This window comes from Lasioglossum baleicum, chromosome 1 (assembly GCF_051020765.1).
Source record: "Lasioglossum baleicum chromosome 1, iyLasBale1, whole genome shotgun sequence".
Taxonomy (NCBI): domain Eukaryota; kingdom Metazoa; phylum Arthropoda; class Insecta; order Hymenoptera; family Halictidae; genus Lasioglossum; species Lasioglossum baleicum.
Genome location: NC_134929.1, coordinates 23,064,499 through 23,086,059, shown reverse-complemented (window position 1 = coordinate 23,086,059; position 21,561 = coordinate 23,064,499). Strand labels below are relative to the sequence as shown.

The window sequence follows — 21,561 nt, the reverse complement described above, 5'->3', positions numbered from 1 at the left end:
AAATGTTTACTTACCACTTTGCGTAACAAATAGCGCCCGGCTAAGCCTCGCGTCACGCAGGAAATATGGGATAAACGGGAACAGATGGACGGGACGTGCGTTTCGCAATTTTTCGGATCGAGAACAGGATGGTTCGCATACTCGTCCTTGTTTTTTTCTCCACTATGTTTCCATTTATTTTGTATATGACAGCAGTACGGCCTGCTCGGTCTCTTTCTCTTGTGACAAGAACAAAACGAAAAAAAAATAGTAATACTTCCTCTTTGTCGTCATACTGTCTAGATTCGCTTGTATAATTACAACTGGACACGCTTTCGATATATGAAGAAGAAAAGAAAAAAAGAAACAGAACCAGAGAAATCAAGTGAAACACTGTCGATGGTGCTGTTGTTCTGTCAGTTTTTAAGTAACGCACGGCCTGAAGATCGGCGTACCTACATTAATTAAGATCTCTGCCCTTAAGTTACGCTGGCCGCAACCTTATAGCCTTAAGTAACGATTCTGAAAAGTCCGTCTTACGGCTAGACTAAGACAAAAAAAAAAAGAAAGAAAGAAAGTAAAGAAACCTGCCCCGTGTTTCATCCGTAATTCCTTGTTCGTCTCGCACGATCGTTCGAGTTGCAATTACAATTCCGGTTTCGCGAATGATTAATAATATCTACGCAGTATAATGGATCCGCGGGCGATTCGCTCGGGCGAATGCCGAGCGCCGCCGGGAAAATCGCAAGCGAAGAAAAGGAGGACGCTGAAAACCTGCGAGTTACCTTTACGGGAAATCAAAAGGGTTGTCGAAACGTTTGATCGCGCGGCTTCTGCCGCGTCTGATTGTACTGGTTCGTTCTCTTTTTGTTTTTTTTTTTTTAAGATAAGTACGCAAAATGACGGGGGCCGACTCGGTCGTCCGTCGCGGTTCTTAAACTCTACGCGATTAGTAAACGGTAGAACGCTACCGAACGCTCGTTGCAGGATCAAGGGGAGACGGCTACGTTGCTATATTGTATTGTCGTCGGCGATAAAAAGCGCTAAACGTCTCGGTTAAGTGCCTCGAGGCGGTTAAGTACAGCGAGAAGGACCAATGGATGCTGACGAAATTTCTCGCGATCACGCGGAAGCAGCCGAGAACGGCGTCTCGATTGATTCGCGAGAAAAAAAAGAAAAAACACAGGATCTCCGCGAAGTAATGTGAAATTGTGCGAACATGTCCGTGCGCGTCGTCGTTCAAACTAACAGACCTCGAGGACACAGGCGGCAATCTTATCGCTAGGTGTACGAAGTGAAGGCACATGTTCGGCCCCGGAAACAGCTCGCGCACGCTCCTCGACCGAGGCTCTATTTTTTATTCGAAACTAGGCACTGTGTCCAAGGACGTTCCTCGGTTTATCTTGCGGCTTCCAGCTCCTCTCCTTTTACAATCTCTCCTTATCCCAAAATTCGTGAGGCACGCAATTGGTAAAGCATGGGCAACGGAAAGCGATCCGACAGATCAAACGATCGACAAGACATTGTCTTAGTGATCTCGTTATAATCATCCCTCCATTTTTAACCTCCCGCTTGTTCTTTTTTGTGTTCCCCAGTTTATCTAGCCGCTTGTAGACCGCCTCTCGTTAAAATCATTCGTTCCCCTCGATCTCTTTTCTAAGTTCTCGAAGCATGCAATCATTAAGACACCATCTGTCTTGCCTCATCTTGCCCCTCTCTCGTTATAATCTCGCTCAGCCGCTTTCCGCTCGTCCGTTCAGATTCTCGTCCGCGAAGCACGCAATCATTAAGGCACGAGCAGCGAGGGATTTACGATCCCCGCCCGATGGACTCTCGAATTCATGTTTTACGAGGATCCGGAAGCTTCGCGGCAAAAAGTCGAACGGTGGGCTCTCGCTAGAACGGGGGTGGGGTCTCATACATCTTTCATGGGACGTCGTTAGGCCGCCGGAGAAAAGAACATATCCCTTCGTGTCCGAACGGATGACTGCAATAAGGTTTATGGTCGATATGATCCAAGAACTATCGGACCGAGCAACCATAAACAAAAACATCGCGGGCGGACGACGAAACTGTGAAGCACGTTCTGAGGAACAAGTTCGAAGTCAAATGTGCGAAGATTGTGCATGACGTTGAAAAGTTTACTTCGATTTTATTGTTAGAATCGATTGTTTTCGAGGAAGTCGTCTCTGTAGCTTCATTGTTTGTAAAGCGAGAAATGTAAAGTGATTTGACCAGATGACGGTGGTGGGTTCAGTGTTAATTGAGACGTCGCTGGGGATTTTCATCTCGACCGAGTTACTTTCGCGCGGCTCGAGGACTCTTGTCTATTAGGGATGGAACATGTGTAGTGAACCAGCTGGTGCTCGAACGCGAAGCCTGCTCGACGTCAATTGATCTTTGATGAATGGAGATTTCGAACCATTCTATTCGCAGCTGCGAGTATTAAGATGTTTCAATAATCCCGACGGATTGCTACCTTTACAGTACGAAAACCGCTTCCGACAATCCTGTTGGAAACACCTTGAACCTAATTTTTCTAAATATAGCATAAAATATGTATTTTGTTGAATATTCCAACAACAATGCTTCGAATTTTATACATATACGCGAAAACATTCACTTCGTCGAACCGTCTTTCTAAAGAACTTCCAGCTTCGAATAGACCGAATCGATGGCATGATCAAGGCGTTAACAATCCATCGTCTGCTCAACGTGTTCCATCACAACTAGAGTGTGACAGTCCCAAATAGGCGTACGCTCGCGTTTTTTTGCAACCAGCTCGCTATTACCACGTTCGCTGAAAACCGCCGCGGATTCGAGCCGATCTCGATCGTTCGATGAAATCGGTCGGAGAATCGCGAGGCGTGAAAAATCGGCGTCGTGAATGGGACCAGTCGCGAGGGTGTCCGTATGCGTGGGCGTCGGCGTCACAGAAAACGACGCGTTTTCTCGTTCGAAACAAGGGGATCGTCGCGTAATGGCCGTACGAAATTGTCGATTGCGGAGGTGGACGGGAAGCGGATAACGATTCGAGGTGTCGTTGGCAGGATTTGCGGCTTCGATGGCCAGACGGGCCGAGAGTTTCCGGTTTCGGAGTGCTGTACCGTTCCCGTGGCGGGGAAGGAGGTCAGATTGTGCTCCGAGAGAGTTCCAATACGTCTTCGGACTGTCAAAAACAACGAGGCTAACAAAATCGCTACCAGGACATTCGCGGGAGATGCTATTTTCTGTCGAAAATTCCTAGGAGAACACGGGAAGGTCAGTTTAGGTTAAACTGCACCTCTGAAAACCAAAAATTTCTTAATTTTTGAAATGCTATCCTGTAGATTTTGCCGAAAAGATGCCATGAATCCACGTTTTAATTTTAGCAATCAACTGGATCAAAAGTTATGCCCTTACCAGTCAGAAACGCTCAAAATCGCTCAACTTTACCCACGCATAACTTTTGAACCAGCGAATTCCTAGCATAAAAACTTGGATTTTCGGAATTTCCTTGTCAAGATCCTAGAGAATTGCATCAGAAAATGTAAAAAAATTTTGAAGATAAAGTTCAGGCTCAGTTTGAGTAAACGGGAAATTCGCGAAGAGAGCCCCACCCTCCTTTGCGTTCAACTTTCTCGTTCTATGAAGTTCGAGCTTTCCGAGGCCTCGAGGGATCCGCGGTTTTTCTACTCGTTTCTCGCCGGTCGCAATCTCGTGTGTGTTCTCCGGATGGTGCCTGGCCTCGTCTATTCGTTCCAAATGGAGCCAGGACCTTCGTTCGAGAGACACCCCGCCCGAGAACCGTCCTAAGAATGCGCGTCCGCTGCCAGCACAGCTCTTACTCCATCGCCGACTCTTGGAGAGCGTGCAGATGAGCGTAGAGGCCGTCCGCCGCTATTAGATCGTCGTGAGTGCCCATCTCCGCGACCATTCCCTTCTCCAGCACGCAGATCACGTCCGCGTTCCTTATCGTGGCCAGACGGTGCGCTATGGTGATGCACGTCCTGCCCTCCATCGCCTTGTCCAGCGCCGCTTGCACGACCTAGGCAACAGAAACGCAAAGGGAACAATCAACTCGGATTGCCGACAATTACCCCATGCCAGCGAGGATGCGTCGACGTACTACGCAATTTAATGCGACTTTTCACATTTTCTGCGATGATCAGACGCACCAGACGATTGCTATTCAACAGCACGAGCAACAGTCAGATTAAAAAATATTAAAAGAGATAATAAAATGATACCGTGCATACTTAATGAATTATTCAAATATTGAAGCTTTTAGTATACGAATCAAATTAACTTCCCGATTTATAGGGAAGTTATTGTAATGAACCCGAAAATCGAAAATCGATTTTTTGTGAAAAGATTTTGAAAGCTGATTTCAATTACAATATATTGAATTGCAAGGATAATGGTAATAATTATTTGATTAACCTTTTGAACAAGTACAATTTAAAAACTAAGTTACCATCCAAAGCAGCCCTACCCGCGAGCAAAAACAACCCCCTAGTTTTATTTTTATATGCTCGAGATTTAAAAAATTATTAATAGAATTCTACTCTTTCACACCTGCTTTGTGCAAATATATGATACTGGGTACATCCGTTATACTGTTAAAGTTTTTAAAGATTTTCTGCAGCCTACGCAGACAAATCCGCAATTTTAAAAAATTATTTTAAAAAATCGCAGCGAGGGAAACATTTTCTTGCGCAGAGTGAAAGATTCATTATGGTAAAAGTACGGTGAATATGTCTGAAATCGGGAGGGAGAAACCGGCCTGCATTTTATTAATTCCTCTGGCATGAATACTGATAGCGAAACGGCGAATTCCCATTTTCATAGATTATTTTATAAGAATCAGAATAATGGAAAAAGTTATTTCGCGGATTAAGAGACTCTTTATGGCAAAGGTAAAGCAGAAATTCCCGACACGAGGGGAACGAGCTAGGAATATTTTTGGTTAATTCCTCTGGCGAGAAGAGGACCGTGATATCTGGGCTGCAAATTCTCATTTTCATATATTATTTTGTAAAATCCGCAAGGAGGAAAAAATTTATTTCGAGGACTGCTAGATTCGCGACGAGAGCGACCTAAAAATATCTTTATCTGTGTGTGAATTAACAGAATAAAATGTCTACATTTAGAAAAATTAATTATTTTGCACTATTTTATAAAGCATAATGTAAAACCTACCAAAATTTTTATTTTATGAAACGAAGACTTCATGTGCACTGTCAAAAAGAGACGAGTATATTAACAAAAATTCGTAGTACGTTTTTGTGCACGAAAAATGGTTTAATCATTGATAGATAATTGTTAACTATTTTGTACTGTACCGTGTCAGACGTATTTCCAATTTTTATCGTATGAAACACGGAATATTTCTAAAACGTTTTTTAGAAAACCGCCAGTTTACAACATGAAAATGTTGAATCGAAATGGAATGGAACGTTACGAGTTCACATAACCTACAGATACGTCACGGTCAACCAACCGCGGTAACACAATTTTTCGAGCGTGATTTAAAAAAAATGTTGAACATACCGGACGGAAAATGGACGTCGCGCGCAATGCGGCAGGACACAAGCAAACGTCTCCCTGTCCCGCATCACGGATAGGGTAAACAAAGGGTGGGGAACACAGAGGGATCGTAAGCAACCACGAAACAATAATTGCCGTGAAATTCGTTCGGCGGTCGAGCCGGGAACAACGATTGAATACTGGCAAAGCCGAGGATTTCCTATTGTAACCGTGGGTAATACTATTGCGTGGCGATGTCGCCGATTGCTGCTGATTTCGGCAGCCTCTGGCTTCCGGTTCAATGATTGATCCACACGAATCCGAAAACATTCAGACCTCCCTCACAAAAAGCATTTTATAAACGTCAAAACACTAAAACAATTCCTTCAAAAAAAAATAATTTGATCAACATAAGTGGACATATTATGCAAAATAAAGTACTCACAACATTCGTATTTCTTTAAAATGTGATGTTATAAATAAAACACATGACAGAAATCTCGTAAAAATCAGACGGATAAATGGAGCAAGTTTTCAATTAAAAATAATTAAGAACAGTTGCGTAAATGATTTCAACAAATTATAATTGCCAGAGCTTGAATGTCTAGGATAAAAATGCAGAGAAGAATAGGACGACTTAATTTCAGAAAAATGACTGGAGGGATCAGGGTGAATAGGGCAAGATCCGGCCACGTAAACACATGAATTTTAATTCGAAGGGGATTACCATACAAAGCGTGTCCATGGCGTCCCGTGACGGCCAAGCCAGCACCGTCACTCGCGATATCCTTTATCGGCGGCTCGGTCCCGTGGTTTTTGCTCGTATTGTACATTAAAATCCATCAGACTCCATTAATATTCATCAGCCGACCACGCTCGCAAACCTACCGCCAGTTTACATTGCGGAGCCGCGCGCAGTTATTCAGAATCGAGTGTCCTAATATTCATCCCTCACCGCGACAAAATATTTTCGCGTACCCGTTGTCAGACAACACTCGCGGCGAAATAAACCCCCCTGTGTACAACCGGTCCCATGGAAATCACCGACATCCGACACGGTTTTCACCGACAACATTTCACCGACTCCAGATTTGACCGACAATACCTTTGGCCGACAACGAATTTGATCCACAACTACTTAAGACGACCACAATTATCAATTATCATACAATATTATTGGGTCTGGGAAAAAGTTCGTGGCGTTTTTCCCGATACATGGCATCAATCGCAGATAACTCAGGAAACACAGATCGCAGCGATACCACTAAACGCTCGTTGGAAAGGTGACACTTCGAGCGTTACTTTGAGTGCATAAACATCGAAATTGGTGCAGTGGTTGGGAAGTAGTTTGCGTTTGAAAATGGAGAAAACTAATGAAAAATTGCGCTATATTTTGCAATATTATTACGACAAAGGGAAGAACGCTGCGCAGGCTTATGAAAAAATTTGTGCTGTATACGGTGAAGGTACTTTATCAAAATCTGCTGGGCGGAAATGGTTCGTTCGCTCTCGTTCTGGTAATTTTGATGTGTAAGATGGAAAAGCATACAGAATGAAATAGGTTCGATCAAATCCCGAATGAAAATATTTCTACATCACGATTCAAGATCAGATTGGACACATCAACTGATCCGTAAAACAGTCAGCACCGTCGGACACCTTCCATAGCGATTTCCAATAGATCTAAGAGCCCTCGAACATTTGAGACTCTCTCGAGTGTAGGAGCTGTTCAGGAAGCGATAAGAAACAAACTTAGCGTTCCTCGGTGGAGGAGCAGGAATTCTTAACGCGTCCGAGCGATCGGGATCCTGAAAGCGACGCGCAGCGGATCGCGCTCGAGGGTATAGTCGGTCGTCGACTCGCATTTTCAGAGGCCATTAACTCGATTGACCGTTCTGGGGTCTCAGGGGTGCCGATAACGAGAGCGCGGTTCTCCGTTGGGCACCCGATTGAATCCAATCTTGTTTCGTCGATCGGCGTTAAGCTCCGTTGACGACGATGCCGACGCCGGCCGTCGTCGGTCCGCAAACGTTATCGTCGTCTTCCCGACACCGAGCCGGCATTATGAGGGTTGTTAATTGGTCGCAGGTGTAACACAATGCCGCGGTAAGCTCGAATGCGATACTTTTGTCCCCGCGAGAATTCCGTCTACTGTTTCAAGCCTCTCCCGAGGACCAGACTCGTTTCTTCAACCCCCTCGCACCCCTGATCCAGAAAAAGAACGAACTCGCGTTCCACCCGCATTTTATACCGGGCGTCCCTCGAATCATGGCGAAATCCTCGGGAAAATAATTCTGTATAAAAATATCAGTCGAAAATGCAGAAGAAAATTTTTCGCGCTTGAGGTTTTTTTTCGGGAAAATTCAACTTGAAGTTTCTCTATTTTCTTCCATTTACGTTACAATAAACGTTAAATTACGTTAAAATAAACCTTTTCTAATTCAATTGTACGAAATGAATTTCTTCTTTCAATTTTAACAAGTCGAAAATAATGACACTCTTAATTATGAATGAATTTTGTCGCACGTTTTACACGCTCCTTTTTATTCGCGATTGTATTCTATCGTTCGTGGGAGACCCTGTACATCGTTGAAAGCTGCCGGCGTCTGATAGTGCCCGATTCCCTGATCCATTTTCTCGCACACCCCTGCGGTGATCTACCGCAGAACCCCGATGTCGAATCGCGTCTGCTGCATTCTGTTACTGCATTTCGCCGCGCGTCGTAACATTGAAATTTCCCGAGATTCACTGCACGGCTGCGGGTCTGGGCTGCGCGATTATTTATGGCAAACGAGGGGTCCTTTTTACGCAGCGAGAGTATACATGTGACTGAAATTTGTTCTCTAAGGCGGAGTGATCAATATTTCCACCAAAAAACTTAATATCCCGCGTGACTGAATGCTGTACAATTTTTTGTGAATCGTTCAGATTTACTGATCGCGATATACACTCATCAAAACAATTAATGGATCACTTCTGCGAACCCGAAAAATTGCTCCCACTTTACGTGATCATAACTCAGTCAAAAATTGCTGTACCGATATCATTAAACAATGGTTTGAAAGCCTAAAACCTCTAGTTTCAGATGCTCTGTTTCAAATTGTTGCTATGTTGGTCTTTTACAAAGTTATAGCGAGATGAAGACAGCATTGACGCTTAACAAAAATTTTGTGCAACTTTGGAACATTACACGGGGAGCAACAAATTTTTTTGATGAATCGTGTTAATATCATTTGGAAGGGCTATCTTTCCTGTGTACATTGTGTGGTTGTTGAATATTGTGCGACTTTTTTTTCGAGTTATTCAACATTGAAGTAAATGTTGGCTTTTTAACTTTAAGTGGCTCCAGAAAGCGAAAAAATTATCGTAGAATCTTGTGCAAAAAAGGCAATAGATAGACCGTTTCTTTCTCTTCAAGGACCCCCTTTTGTTTTTTCAATATCATTAACATTTCGATATACCAGGTGTTTCTGAAAATATGGCTAAAAAATGCACAATTTCCAATTTTTCTTTAACGCGCTATATCTCGGCGAGAAATGATCGTAATACATGATACGAACGTCAGATTGAAGCAGAGATTCTGCCGATTCGATTGAGTACCCCATGAACTCGCTGCGACAATTATTTACCTATGGCAGCTGTGTTTGAAGTTAGTGCTTCGCAGAAATTAGCGCACCACGTACAGCAGCGGCTGTCTCAAAATTTGTCTACGACCTCAGGATTTTGCAAAATCGATTTTCCAGATTTGAAATCAGCGTGAAAAAATCTACGGAAAATGATATACAGCATGTTAAAAAAAAAATTTTCTGCGCGTGGTACTGGAGAAACCACATTTTCTTGAAATTCTACATGTTAAACGAATTTTCTCAACGTTAAAAAACGTTCTTATCATAATCTCCCTATTTTTCCCATATTCTGCAAAGTTTCAGCTTTAATTTTATATAAAAAACTTTCATCGCTCTACCTCATTTCTATCGAAAGTTCTTTGATTTTTAATCGAGTTTGGTCCAAATTTTCAGAGATGTCAGGCAGCCGCTGTATCATTTCTCGCCGAGATACAGCGAGTTAAAGGAAAAATGGAAATTGTGCATTTTTTAGGCATATTTTCAGAAACGAGGAATAGAAAGAAACGGTCTATCTATTGCTTCTTTGCACAAGATTTTACGATAATTTTTTCGCTTTCTGGAACCAGTTAAAGTGATAAAGTCCATATTTACTTCAATGTTGAATAACTCGAATACAAAATATCGCACAATATTCAGCAACCACGCAAATTATACAGGAAACGTAGCCCTTTCAAATGATATTAACGCGATTTATCAGAAAAATTTGTTGCGCCCCTTGTGATGTTCCAAAGTTGCACAAAATTTTTGTTAACCGCCAACGTTGTCTTCATCTCGCTATAACATTGTAAATCACCAACATAGCAACAATTTGAAACAGAGCATCTGAAACTAGATGTTTCAGGCTTTCAAACCATTGTTTAACGATATCGGTACAGCAATTTTTGACAGAGTTATGATCACGTAAAGTGGGACCAATTTTTTGGGTTCGCACAAGTGATCCCTTAATTCTTTTGAGGATTGTATTGTGATAACTATTTAAAATATCGAGGACTGAAATATTCAACAGTGGATAGAATTGCGTAATGGATACCTCAGTTGCATTTTCTTCGCGTTTCTCTGAGATGGTATTGAATATTCGTCCTTACGCAACTCGAATTTTTATTCCTTTCTATGTATAATAGAGTTGCATAACTTTTGCGATCGTCTGGTGGGCGATTACATGTATTCATTGTATCTTGAGGATATATTAATATTGTGCAATAATAGTGCACGATGTGGTTGCATGATGTTGTTGAACGTTCACGTTTATGTTATGAAAGGATTCAGGGTTGGAATTCTGCGTGGAAAAGATAAAGAGCTCCTTACCTTCTCGCTTTGAGTGTCAAGAGCGGAAGTGGCTTCATCCAGGAGCAGGACACGTGGATTCCTGACCAGTGCACGTGCTATCGCGATACGCTGCTTCTGCCCGCCGGAGAGCTGCGTTCCTTTAGATCCTAACCTAGTATCATACCCCTGTAACAAAAGGAACCAAACACTGTTAAATACCTTCGCAAGGAGGATCCATTTCAGTCTATTATACGCGACGGCAATTATTTATCCAGATTAGAAAATTGATTAAAATCTGCGAAAAAATCGTTGAGAATAAGGGCTGAACTTTCACTCAGGGGACCAAAAATTTTCAACTTGTTTTAATGTAATATTATACACTTTGACGAAAGAATGATAAAACTTTAAATTCTAGTGCGCGGAATCCAAGTTTCGGTGTGTGGAGTTCACTCGTTTAAAAATTATACACGAGTCAAGTCTCTCATTTCAAGCGCGTTTGAGAGGTGAGAGTGCTGCCATATTGGTTTTCAGACAGAAGCGGGTATGATGTTGTGAGTGGATTAGCAAGGTTTGGGTTAAATTTGGATTAAGGTGGGATCTCCTAAGCGCGCCTGGACGCAGTGTTTTGCGATCCTGGGGCCTCTCATACTTCATTCGTTACAAACGCTAACTTGTGCGTCCAGATGAACAGCAGGAAGTTACGACGAATGGAGTATGGATCGCAAAACGCTGCGTCCAGACGCGCTTAGGAGACTAGACTTCCTAGCACTAGAATTTGAAGTTTTATCATTTTATCGTCGAACTTTTCCGGCAAGATTGCAGGAGCATGATCTACAAGTGAAGATACGACAAAAATGTTATATGAAGTTTATTTATAAACGCTTTATTACAAGATTATAGGCAACTATTGGATGTAGCCTGAGTAGGTGCGGAACAGCAGATTTAAAGCTGAATAATACGGAAGGTTGATTGTGTTTACTTTGCCTGTACTTACGAGATATTTCTTAACGTACGAGGATCGTTAAAAATTTTTAAATCATCATTTCAAAATGGCCACCTTCTGCATTGATACAAACTTGATATCATTTATAAACAAACTTCATATAACATTGTTTTCGTATTTTCACTTGTAGATCATGTTCCTACAATCTTGCCGGAAAAGTAGGAAACACCCTGTATAATATTACATTCAGAAAAGTTGAAAATTTTTGGTCGCATGAGTGAAAGTTAACCAGTATAAGGATTGCCACTTACCAATGGTAGAGAGCTGACGAAGCTGTGGATGTTCGACTTCCTGGCGGCCTCGATGACCTCCTCCATCGGCACTTTGCGGAAATTATCACCGTACATGATGTTCTCCGCGATCGTCCTGTCGAAGAGGACCGGTTCCTGGCCGACCACGCCAAGTTGGCAGCGTAGATTACGCAAAGAGACCGACGCGATGTCACGACGGTCCAGCGTCACTGTTCCAGAGATCGGGTCGTATAAACGTTGCAACAGCTGAATGCAGGTAGACTTGCCGCATCCGCTCTGGCCAACCAACGCAACCATCTGGCCCGGCTTTACGATCAGATTCAACCCTCGCAGAATATGCATCTCCGGCCGTGTCGGATAGTGGAACTCCACTTTCGAGAATTGGATCAGACCTTCCGCTTTCTGAAACGGAATGGTCATTCGTCGTCATACATCCTGTTGCTCGCCCCTCTCATTCCCGAATAATCCCCTCGAAATCCAACCGAGAACTACAACTAGCTTTCGAATCTTTAGGCGAGGTCTTCAGTCTACTTTGTAATGATTAAAATGTATCAGGACCTAGAGTCAATTAAAAAAGAACGGAATGGTCATTCGTCGTCATACATCCTGTTGCTCGCCTCTCATTCCCGAATAATCCCATCGAAATCCAACCGACAACTACACACAACCAGCTTTCGAATTTTTAAGCAAGATTTTTAGTCTGCTTTGTGATCACTAAAATGTATTAGACCGTAGATTCAGGTAAAAAATCCCGGGATCTCCCATCCGCATAGCCTTATAACTTTAGTATACTGTTTTTTTTTCCAAAACAAATTTTTCTACTGTTCAATTAGTCAATAAAGTACCCCTGAAGTTTCGAAAGTGAATAATACATTTTCTTTGTTCGAATAAAAGATTCCTAAAAGTCGCATTAACTTTTAGCATTTTACACGAGGATCTCCCTTAATTATGCCGTTTGTACGTGTCGCGAGCAAGAGCCGAGATTCCACGGACTAGCCGATGAAAAATAATATATCGGCGACGGTGGCCCGGGGCCGGTTAATCGAATGAACGATATTTTAGCGGTGAAACGCGTTACAGGCAGCCTGGCGTTTCCGAGCGTTAGCTGGTACCGAGCTGGAAACGTCGTTCACTCGTATCGCTTCATTAAACGGTTTGAAATTCGACGGGATTCGGGTGTAGGGACGGCGAACAGGGGTGCCACGGGTGGTGGTAGATGGTTACAGTCCCGATCAAACACACGGCCACCCGTTTTGAGCGTAATTAACACGTGTTGCCGGAGGCTTTGCTGTCCGAACGTCATAAATTCGATTGTTTGCTAAACAGTCGTAATGTGACGACATAGAAGCGCGTGGGACCCAGCGAGTTGAATGACCTGGGTATCTCCATTCGATATTTACCCCGTTACGCGAAAGGAAATGGACCGACAGTGGTCCATGAAACGCGAGAGGTGAGCCGATTTCGCGTACCCGATCTCCAACTATGAATTAACTTAATGAGGACCTATCTTCCACTTCTTTCACCTATTGCGCGGCGAATGGCGACGCTGCACATTGATTTAAAACGCGCGAACAAGGGATATAGCACTCACCCAATCTAGATCTTTGTCTTCCGAGTCCGGTGGCGAGGCGATTTCCGGCACCCTGTCCAGCAGCTGGAATATCCTTCCAGCGGAGATCTTGGCGGTGTTAAAGTTGGGTGCGAAGGCTAGGGCCTGCCCCAACATCCAAGAGCCAAAGATCAGAGCCTCGGACACCTTGATCACATTCTGATAGCTCAGACCCTCGGTAGCCACCAGGTAACCGCCATAATACAGACTCAGCGCGTACCCGAAGAATGGGGTAGTTTGTCCGCAGGAGAACACTAGTCCTCGCAGTCTGTTTCTGATTCTGGTGGCCTTCGCCACGTGATCCAGCTCGACGCAGTAGCGTCTGAAGAAGGCCTCTTCTTTCCCTAAACTGGCCACGGTTCTTATGTTCGAGATCGCCTCGATGGCGATCCTCGTGGCCGCTTCCATCTTCTTTTTCTCCTGCAGACCCTGGCCACTCATCACTCTCGCCTCGAAGAACACTGCTCCAAGCACCAGAGGTATCGAGACCACCGAGACCAGCGTCATCTTCCAGGTGAAGTACATAGACAGACCTACGCCCAGAACTAAGGTAGACAGTGCCTGCAAGATGGCGCCCACACGGGTACCCGTTGCACCCTGCACCGCACCCGCGTCCGAAGATAACCTGGCGCATAATGCACCCACACTGTTCGAGTCCTCGTCGTACCAGCCTATCTCTTGTTTCAGCATCGCCGCGAACGTCATTCTTCGTATCCTCGTGGTCATGCGAACCCCGGCCAAGCCGAACATGTACATTTGCAGGAACGTACCCACGCCGGTCACTATGCCCACGATCAGGAACAGAATCGAGAATTTCACCACCTCTCGACGAATCTCGTCCTCATCCTGAAGACCCAACACGTAGTACACCTCACCGAACAGCACTGCGAACGCTGGGAACGAGGCTCCCACCATTGCTGCTGCGAAACATCCTGGAACAGAATCGTTCGTCATTTTAGACGAGCTTTGTCTCGCTTTATGAGATATGAGATAGAAGTAGAAATTTGCCAAAGAATGTTAGCCTTAACAGTGAACTTCAGAAACGAATTCTAATCAGTAGAAACAATCTTTTCATAAATGACACTGTCCAACACCAAATTTGTTCCACAACTACTGTTGGGTGTTTCTTATAGAGTTTTTCCGCGCTGATTCCGAATCTGTTTTTATTTTTTTTCCTATACGCACAGTTTTTGAGAAACGTGACTTTGGAAAAAAAACATATTTTTCAACTGCAAACAAATATTGTAGTGTTATAGTGGTTTTATAGAATGATCATTACAACTGGAAATTTGGCAGATATGCAATCAGTTGATAAGTCCTTTGAGCATAACGCATAAATCAAAGATTTTCTGCATTTTTGCCAATGGGAATTTTCTAGTCAACGACAGAGACTTTATTCCTCGTTATAAAATGTCTCTATTGTCTGTAAAATGTGAAGTAATTTCCAATTCGTTCGGATGAACCGCTGTCATTGGGAATTGGCGTGAAGATAAACAATGGAGCCGTTGATGAATATTACGGGCACGAAGAATGAAGCAGAAATGAAGTATATTCGAGCGTTGTCGCGATAGAAACTGTTGGACAATCGCTTTTTCGTTGCACAGTGCACTGACCGATCATATTGAAGAACCATTCCGGCTTGTTGAGTCCAAATATCCTCATAATAGGTGTGTCGTACTGTTTCTCGTGCTCCTCTAATTGATTTAGTGAGGACTCTGAGGCGCCGGCTAGAGACAGACGATGAGAGTGCATCGACAGAGTGGAGAACTGTCTCTTCAACGGCGGCTTTTGCTTCGGTATGGCTGCTGTCACTGTCTTTGCTGCTGACGCCGTTGCTTTCGCTGATTTAACACAAATTAAAAAGCGTTAAAACAACTGTCCTAAGCTCAATGTACAAGGTGAACGACGAGATTCCATGAAACGTTTAGTGAATTGGCATTGAAAGAACAAGTGTGAGGTCTGTTCAAGGCAAGATTAAATATTCGAGTTGAAATAGATATCGAATAGAAGTGTTTTGTGAGCTGGCGTTGGAGGAGTAAGTTTAAGGATCAGTTTCGAGGACAAGTACCTCTGGCAGTGGCGCTGGCGTCCGCGGAAACCAGACCGTAGTAGTGTTTCCCAAGTGCAAGCAGCTGTTCGTGGGTGCCTTCCTCGACTACTTGTCCGTCCTTAATAAATACTATCCTGTCAGCGTTGGTGATCGTGGACAGTCGATGGGTGACGACAACGGTCGTCCTGCCCTTTGACGCCGCGTCCAAAGCCCTTTGTACGGTCGCCTCGCTATGGAGATCCAAAGCGGAAGTGGCTTCGTCCAGCAAAAGTATGGCGGGCCTTCTGACCAAAGCTCGCGCGATAGCGATCCTCTGCTTCTGACCACCGGATAGTTGCGATCCCCTCTCCCCGACTGGGCTGTCGTAACCCTAAAACAGACCGCTTATGTCACAAATTTGCCCTCCCTTTGAAACACTCTGTCACAACACATTGAGTTATATTAAACTCGTGTTTGGTTAAGTGGCTGCGTGAGTCAACACTGCAGTTTTAGTCCACTCAGTGAATGCTCATAAGAGGGGCGTAGAGGGAAATGGAAGGAACACAATTTTTAACTTTGGGACTTTGTTTGGATTAGTTAGGAGGGAAACATACTAAAAACCCCTACTCCTAGGTGAGCGGGCTACAAGTGGGCGCGTAGAAGACACCTTTTACGGTTTTCCGCTTATATCTCGGAAACTATGCGTCGTAACGATAAGACCATGCTATACAAAAGTAAAGCTGATAAAATGCGCCACAAGATTGATTCGATTCAGTTTTTCGCTATCTCGCATAGTTTCCGAGATATCCGCGCTCAGAGTTTACTAATTGTGCTGAAGACAGCTAGTCAAATAAGGTAAAAATTTCTTTTCCACAATTAATGAACTTTGAGCGCGTATATCTCGGAAACTATGCGAAATATCGGAAAACTGAATGCAGTCAATCTTATGGCATATTTTATCAGCTTTAATTTTGTATAGAATGGTCTTATCGCTAGGACGCATAGTTTACGAGATATAAGCGGAAAACCGAAAAGATGAGGATCCGCCCATCCGATCCCCCGATTCCCACAGTACCCCCTTTCTGGCGTGTACTTAAAGGTATTTTTCCTCTTCGTCGTAAACAAAACAAAAAAAGGCACCTATTCGGCTTGACATTGTTCTCGAGTGGGCTGAGAGTTTTTGACAAAAATTTGAAACACGTCGAAGAAGCAGTCTCATTATCTTTATATTATGGTGAGAACTATTTGAACTTCGAACATAACGAATAGTTTAAATTCCATGCAATTCAGAATTTGTTACTTTTTCGTTACTCTTTCGAGCAGAAGCGTAAGAGATAAACAGTACGCTCGCCTTTTTTCCAACCACAGCAAACGCATAAAACCCACAGTGTAGTTATAACGTACTCCGTATCTTTTAATGAAACACGAATAAAACATCGTCACAGAAGAGCAATAAATTCTCCGAAAAATCCCGTTACGCATTATAATTTTAAAAACCGACGCGCACAACATTAATTTCATATTCCTCACGTGAAATACGAAATAGTGGTTATCACGCGCGCGCGCGTGTGTGTGTGGCACAGGTGGCGAACACGGTGAATAAAAATACGGTTGCGCGGTATTGAAACAGAGATGGTTAGTGTCAGAACCGATTAGAAATGTTGCGTCGACAGCTCGATTCTCTGGAGACTCTCGAATTCATTGATAGTTATCGACAGAAGAGCAATCGCCGTCATTTGCCGGTTCGATTGGTATCCGCGGAGGAGGTCATCGAGGCCCCTGCGGTTTCAAATAACGATTATTTAATTAACCGTGGGACGAGGTGTCGCGTCTACGCTGCATATGCGCCGGCGAGATTTAATAAATTTACGAGGAAGAGCACTTTGCGCTACACATCGATATAACGACGTTTAATGCTCGTTCCCTCTGCACTCGTCCGTGCAACATTCTCGGCCAGCCGTAACGAAACCACGGTATTTTCTTTTCGGAAACAGCTGACCGTTTAAAAACGCCGACTTCTATTCGCTGACAAACCGTCCAACCCTTTCAAGTAGTTATAAACTATTGAGTTGGCAGGAAAGTAATTTCGGTATTTTAAGGTGAAATAGAAAACCCCAATTTTTTTATTCAAGCAATAAACTTTAATATATTTTATATTTTCCATTTTGTTCGAGGATCTTTTGCCATCTCTCTGGTAGCTTCACAATTCCGCGGTCATAAAACTTCTGGTCCTAATCGGTAAAAAACTGATCCAGGTGCGATTTCAGGTCGTCACACCATTTCACCTTAAAATACCGAAATTACTTTCATGCTAATCCATTAATAGGGTCCGATACGCCCGAGAAAACATCCAAGTAACGCTCTATATGATTTTGAAAAACGATTACTACTCGCGAAGTGTATTTACATTGTACAATGTGCATTAGACCAAATCGGAAAGATTTAAAAGATCAAAAGAAACATAAAAAATTCTTTTGTTTCGACAAAGTTGTGGTTCGACGTCCTAATTACAGGATCGAAATTCCAAAGTTGTGCAATGACGCCTTCCGGTTGTGCATTGAGCCGAAAATTTGAAAATTTAGGGAAAATATCGATGTCTTTAATGTTGATATGGCAAAGATTGCGATGGTGTGCCAAAAAATTCGAAGATACAGATTTGCCAGCATTACTTGGTGGAAATCCACGTCAAACATTTAAAGAACTGTCAATTGAATTAAACGTCGATCGATCTACTGTTGGAAAACGTTTACACGTTATGGGTATGGTTTATACGCTTCTTTTCAACAAAAAAGGGCGGAAACTTATTCGATGATTAGATAGAACATGATTAAACAGATATACATATTTTATGCACATGTCCAGTTTACGTACCTCAGAGACAACGAGCTGAATTTAAACATTTTCAATGAAAAAGTGTTTTTCCGATCCGATCTAATGTGCATACTCTATAACCTAATAAATAAACTGCGGATTTCATGCATTTATTTTAATTCGAATCTCTCGACTAGGATAGAATAGTGTAATGCTCGGTTTCATTTTTCAGCGTTCGCAGCCGCCATTGTCGCACTCTAATCAATAATCCTGATAACCGTAGATTGGCGCTCGATCAACAATCGCGGAGCAAACGGTTCCCTACGTCCAGATAAAATTTCACGAGGCTGATGAGCACTGTCCCGTGAACCAAACGAACGGTCCACGAGTCTCCATAAACTGGAAACTGTCTGGTCCAGTTGTTCCCGCGGCCCTAAACGCGTCGCTGGTCACGGACAGGTGGTAAACGCGGGCCCGATCGAGAATATCGTGCCCGCTCGCCGATAATTCGGTAATAAACGCCTAATCGTTGACGTACCCGTAATCTCGGATACTGTTATTTGCTGGCGCGCGGTTTAGCGGGCTGTTTTATCGTCTGTTTGCCTGTTCGTGTTCACCGATCACACCTGAGACTATTGTTAACACGCTGCGAACCGCGTTCATGACTCTCGCGCTAACGATCAAGTCTGCCGAAACCAAAAAAATCGATTGAAAAATTTCACACACACAAGACTAAAAAGCAGAAAATAATTATTTAACCCTCATCCGTCCCTCATTTCACGAACTGAATCTGTCCCTCGGTGTCAAATTGACACAGTGATAAAACAAATTTATAAAATAACAAGTCAGGAAATCAAGAGTGTCTAACTAGACGAAAAGTCTGAAAGTTGTGCAGAAGATTAAATACACGATCGAGTGTGTTCGCAGCGACTCGCAGAAGAGTTCGATCGGCCATGGCTGAGTTATTATAACTTTGACGTCGATTATTGGAGAGAAACGGACGCTAATTACAGAGCAGAGAGTACGAGATTAAAATTCAAAGTAGATTTACGGTCCGTGGACACGGTTTTAATTAGACGACCCTTTGTGTCTGCTGACCGAAATTCTCCGACGCATCGGCGCGAAAAAGGTATGTGGGATGGAGGACAGTAAAAAAAAAGGAAGTTTTCGAGTTGGTACACGTTATGCGCGTCCAAGAGACTGGCGCGGGTCCTGGGTCGGCTGAAAAGTGACCGAGAATCAATCGAGAGATGTCTGCCGCGGCGAGAAACCGCATAGGGGATGGGACCGGAGAACGAGAACGCGAAAATTCCACTCGGCGAACGGGAACGGAATAGGAGAAAAGGTTCCGACACTCACCTCGGGCAGTTTGCTGATGAAGTCGTGAGCGTTCGCTTCCTTCGCGGCTTTGATCATCTCCTCCTCGGTAATGCCGTCATTTCCGTACCGGATATTCTCCCGTATCGTTGTGTCAAAGAGCACCGGCTCCTGGCCGACCACGCCTATATGCGAGCGCAGCCACTGAACGTTCAGCTTCGATATGTCCACACCGTCCAGCAGAACCTACGTGACCAGACAAGTCCAAAAGAAATCGCATGAGCATTCCACCCAACCGTGCACTCCAGAATCTCCGGATTATTCGACCAGAGTACTTTTCAAAAGACTTTCGGTGCTCTTTATCTCGAATTTATTAAGTGAAAACTTCTTCAGGCGCGTCACTGTGGGCCAGAAACCGATCTTTTTGGACAAAAATCTGCCGACAACTCAGTTTTTCATCGATTCAATTGGAATTTTTTTGTAAATCTTCGTGAAGGACTATACTTTGATGATGTGCTGCGCGAATATCGTTAAGTTAAAGTGCAAAATTCTTTGAAAGAGCTATCAATCACAGTTGATGTTGTCAAACAGGGAGCTGGTACATCAAATACTGGGAACGTGGCCGAATCAGTTGCTGCAGTGACTGGATTAAACGCAGTTATCATCACAAGATTGCATAACATTCTTCAGGTAATTACATCTGACAAGAAAGCTGACTCTGTGAAATTCAAAGAATATTGTTCGGAGACGGCTAAATTGTGCATTAAAAGTCCATGGTATAAACTAGCTCCATCAGTTCATAAGGTACTGCAACATGAAAGTGAAATACTCGCTACATTTGAACTGCCAATTGGTTTGTATTCAGAAGAGCCACAAGAGGCAAATAATAAAGTGTTGAGGAAATCACGAGCTGAAAACTCCCGAATGTGTTGCCGCAAAAAGACAAATAAAGATATTATACGGTATATGTTATCATCATCCGATCCACTTATAAGCTTTCTAAGAATAAAGGATGGCAAGCACAAGGAATATCTTTCCCAAGAAGCGATAACGCTGCTGTTGCAGATTTACAGTTTAAAATTTTGCGGTTTAGGGTTTAGGGCAGGCCTGGCCAACGCGCGGACCGCGGGCCGCATGTGGCCCGCCATGTTAAATTGTGCGGCCCGCCAGACGATTTTATATTTCTATTGAAACTTTTGTTTCTTGTTGTGTGTATACATAAAATATTAAATAAACTAAGTGTCATTGTTATAATGCACAAGTGCGGTTCTACATATATTTGATATCTTTGATATAATTGAGTTACAGTGCAACAATGAAATGAAACAAATGTTTGCGTCCCCATAAAAAATTTAATTTTTACAATACTTATATTACATTCGAGAGATATTCTAACTTAAGATATTTTGCACAACAAGTTGTAAGTTGTAACTGCTTTTGGATCCAAATATGTTTGTGAAACATTTTTTTCATTTCGAAGATGAAATTTACGAAGAGTTCATCACGTGCTACATTAACTGATGCCAACTTAAAGAACCAGCTAACAAAAGATGTGCAACGTCGAACATAAATATAGATTTACCAAAATTAAGTGAAAGAAAGGATAAACAAATATCTCTCTCATTCATTAAGACTCGAGAGTTAATTATATTGAATCATAGTATAACAATAAAGTTTGATTCATTTTGTATTTGTATTACATTTTTTAAAAGCATGTTTACCTAAAGTGCGGCCCGCTGTAACGTTACGCGTCATCAAAGTGGCCCGTGAAACCATTTGGGTTGGCCAAGTCTGGTTTAGGGTTAAGAAGTGTCGGCAACTCAGCTGGGACATGCAAATCTATGGTATGGGCGGATGAAGTATTGGAGTTATAGGGCTTTGTAGATAAGGATTCTTGATTGTGACAGTTAACGATTTTCGCGCAGCACGTCATCAAAATATAGTCCTTCACGAACATTTAAAAAAAAAATCCCAATTGAATCCATGAAAAATTCAGTTGTCGGCAGATTTTTGTCCAAAAAGATCGGATTCTGGCCCACTGTGCGCGTCGCGTACACAATTACTGGGCTGTGAATGAGTCTGATCCGTCTCGCTCCAAGGCGAAACGCTACTCGGGTAAACTCGGGGTAGCTGAATTTAGCCGAGCGAGCGAGAAACAGACA

General features: G+C 43.1%; 1 protein-coding gene across 7 annotated transcripts in view; it reads right to left on the bottom strand.

Annotated features, from left to right (window-relative positions):
* Positions 1 to 1,404: 1,404 nt before the first annotated feature.
* Positions 1,405 to 21,561, bottom strand: part of Mdr49 (Multi drug resistance 49) — a 151,596-nt gene continuing 131,439 nt past the window's right edge. For all 7 annotated transcript variants that reach the window (XM_076434252.1, XM_076434216.1, XM_076434223.1 and 4 more), the window contains 7 exons: positions 19,442 to 19,645; positions 15,311 to 15,662; positions 14,856 to 15,083; positions 13,225 to 14,174; positions 11,634 to 12,035; positions 10,419 to 10,565; positions 1,405 to 4,006 (listed from right to left, as the gene is read on the bottom strand). In XM_076434252.1, the coding sequence (XP_076290367.1) occupies positions 3,803 to 4,006; positions 10,419 to 10,565; positions 11,634 to 12,035; positions 13,225 to 14,174; positions 14,856 to 15,083; positions 15,311 to 15,662; positions 19,442 to 19,645 (2,487 nt within the window). In that variant the 3' untranslated portion in view covers positions 1,405 to 3,802. The remainder of the gene's footprint in view (positions 4,007 to 10,418; positions 10,566 to 11,633; positions 12,036 to 13,224; positions 14,175 to 14,855; positions 15,084 to 15,310; positions 15,663 to 19,441; positions 19,646 to 21,561) is intronic.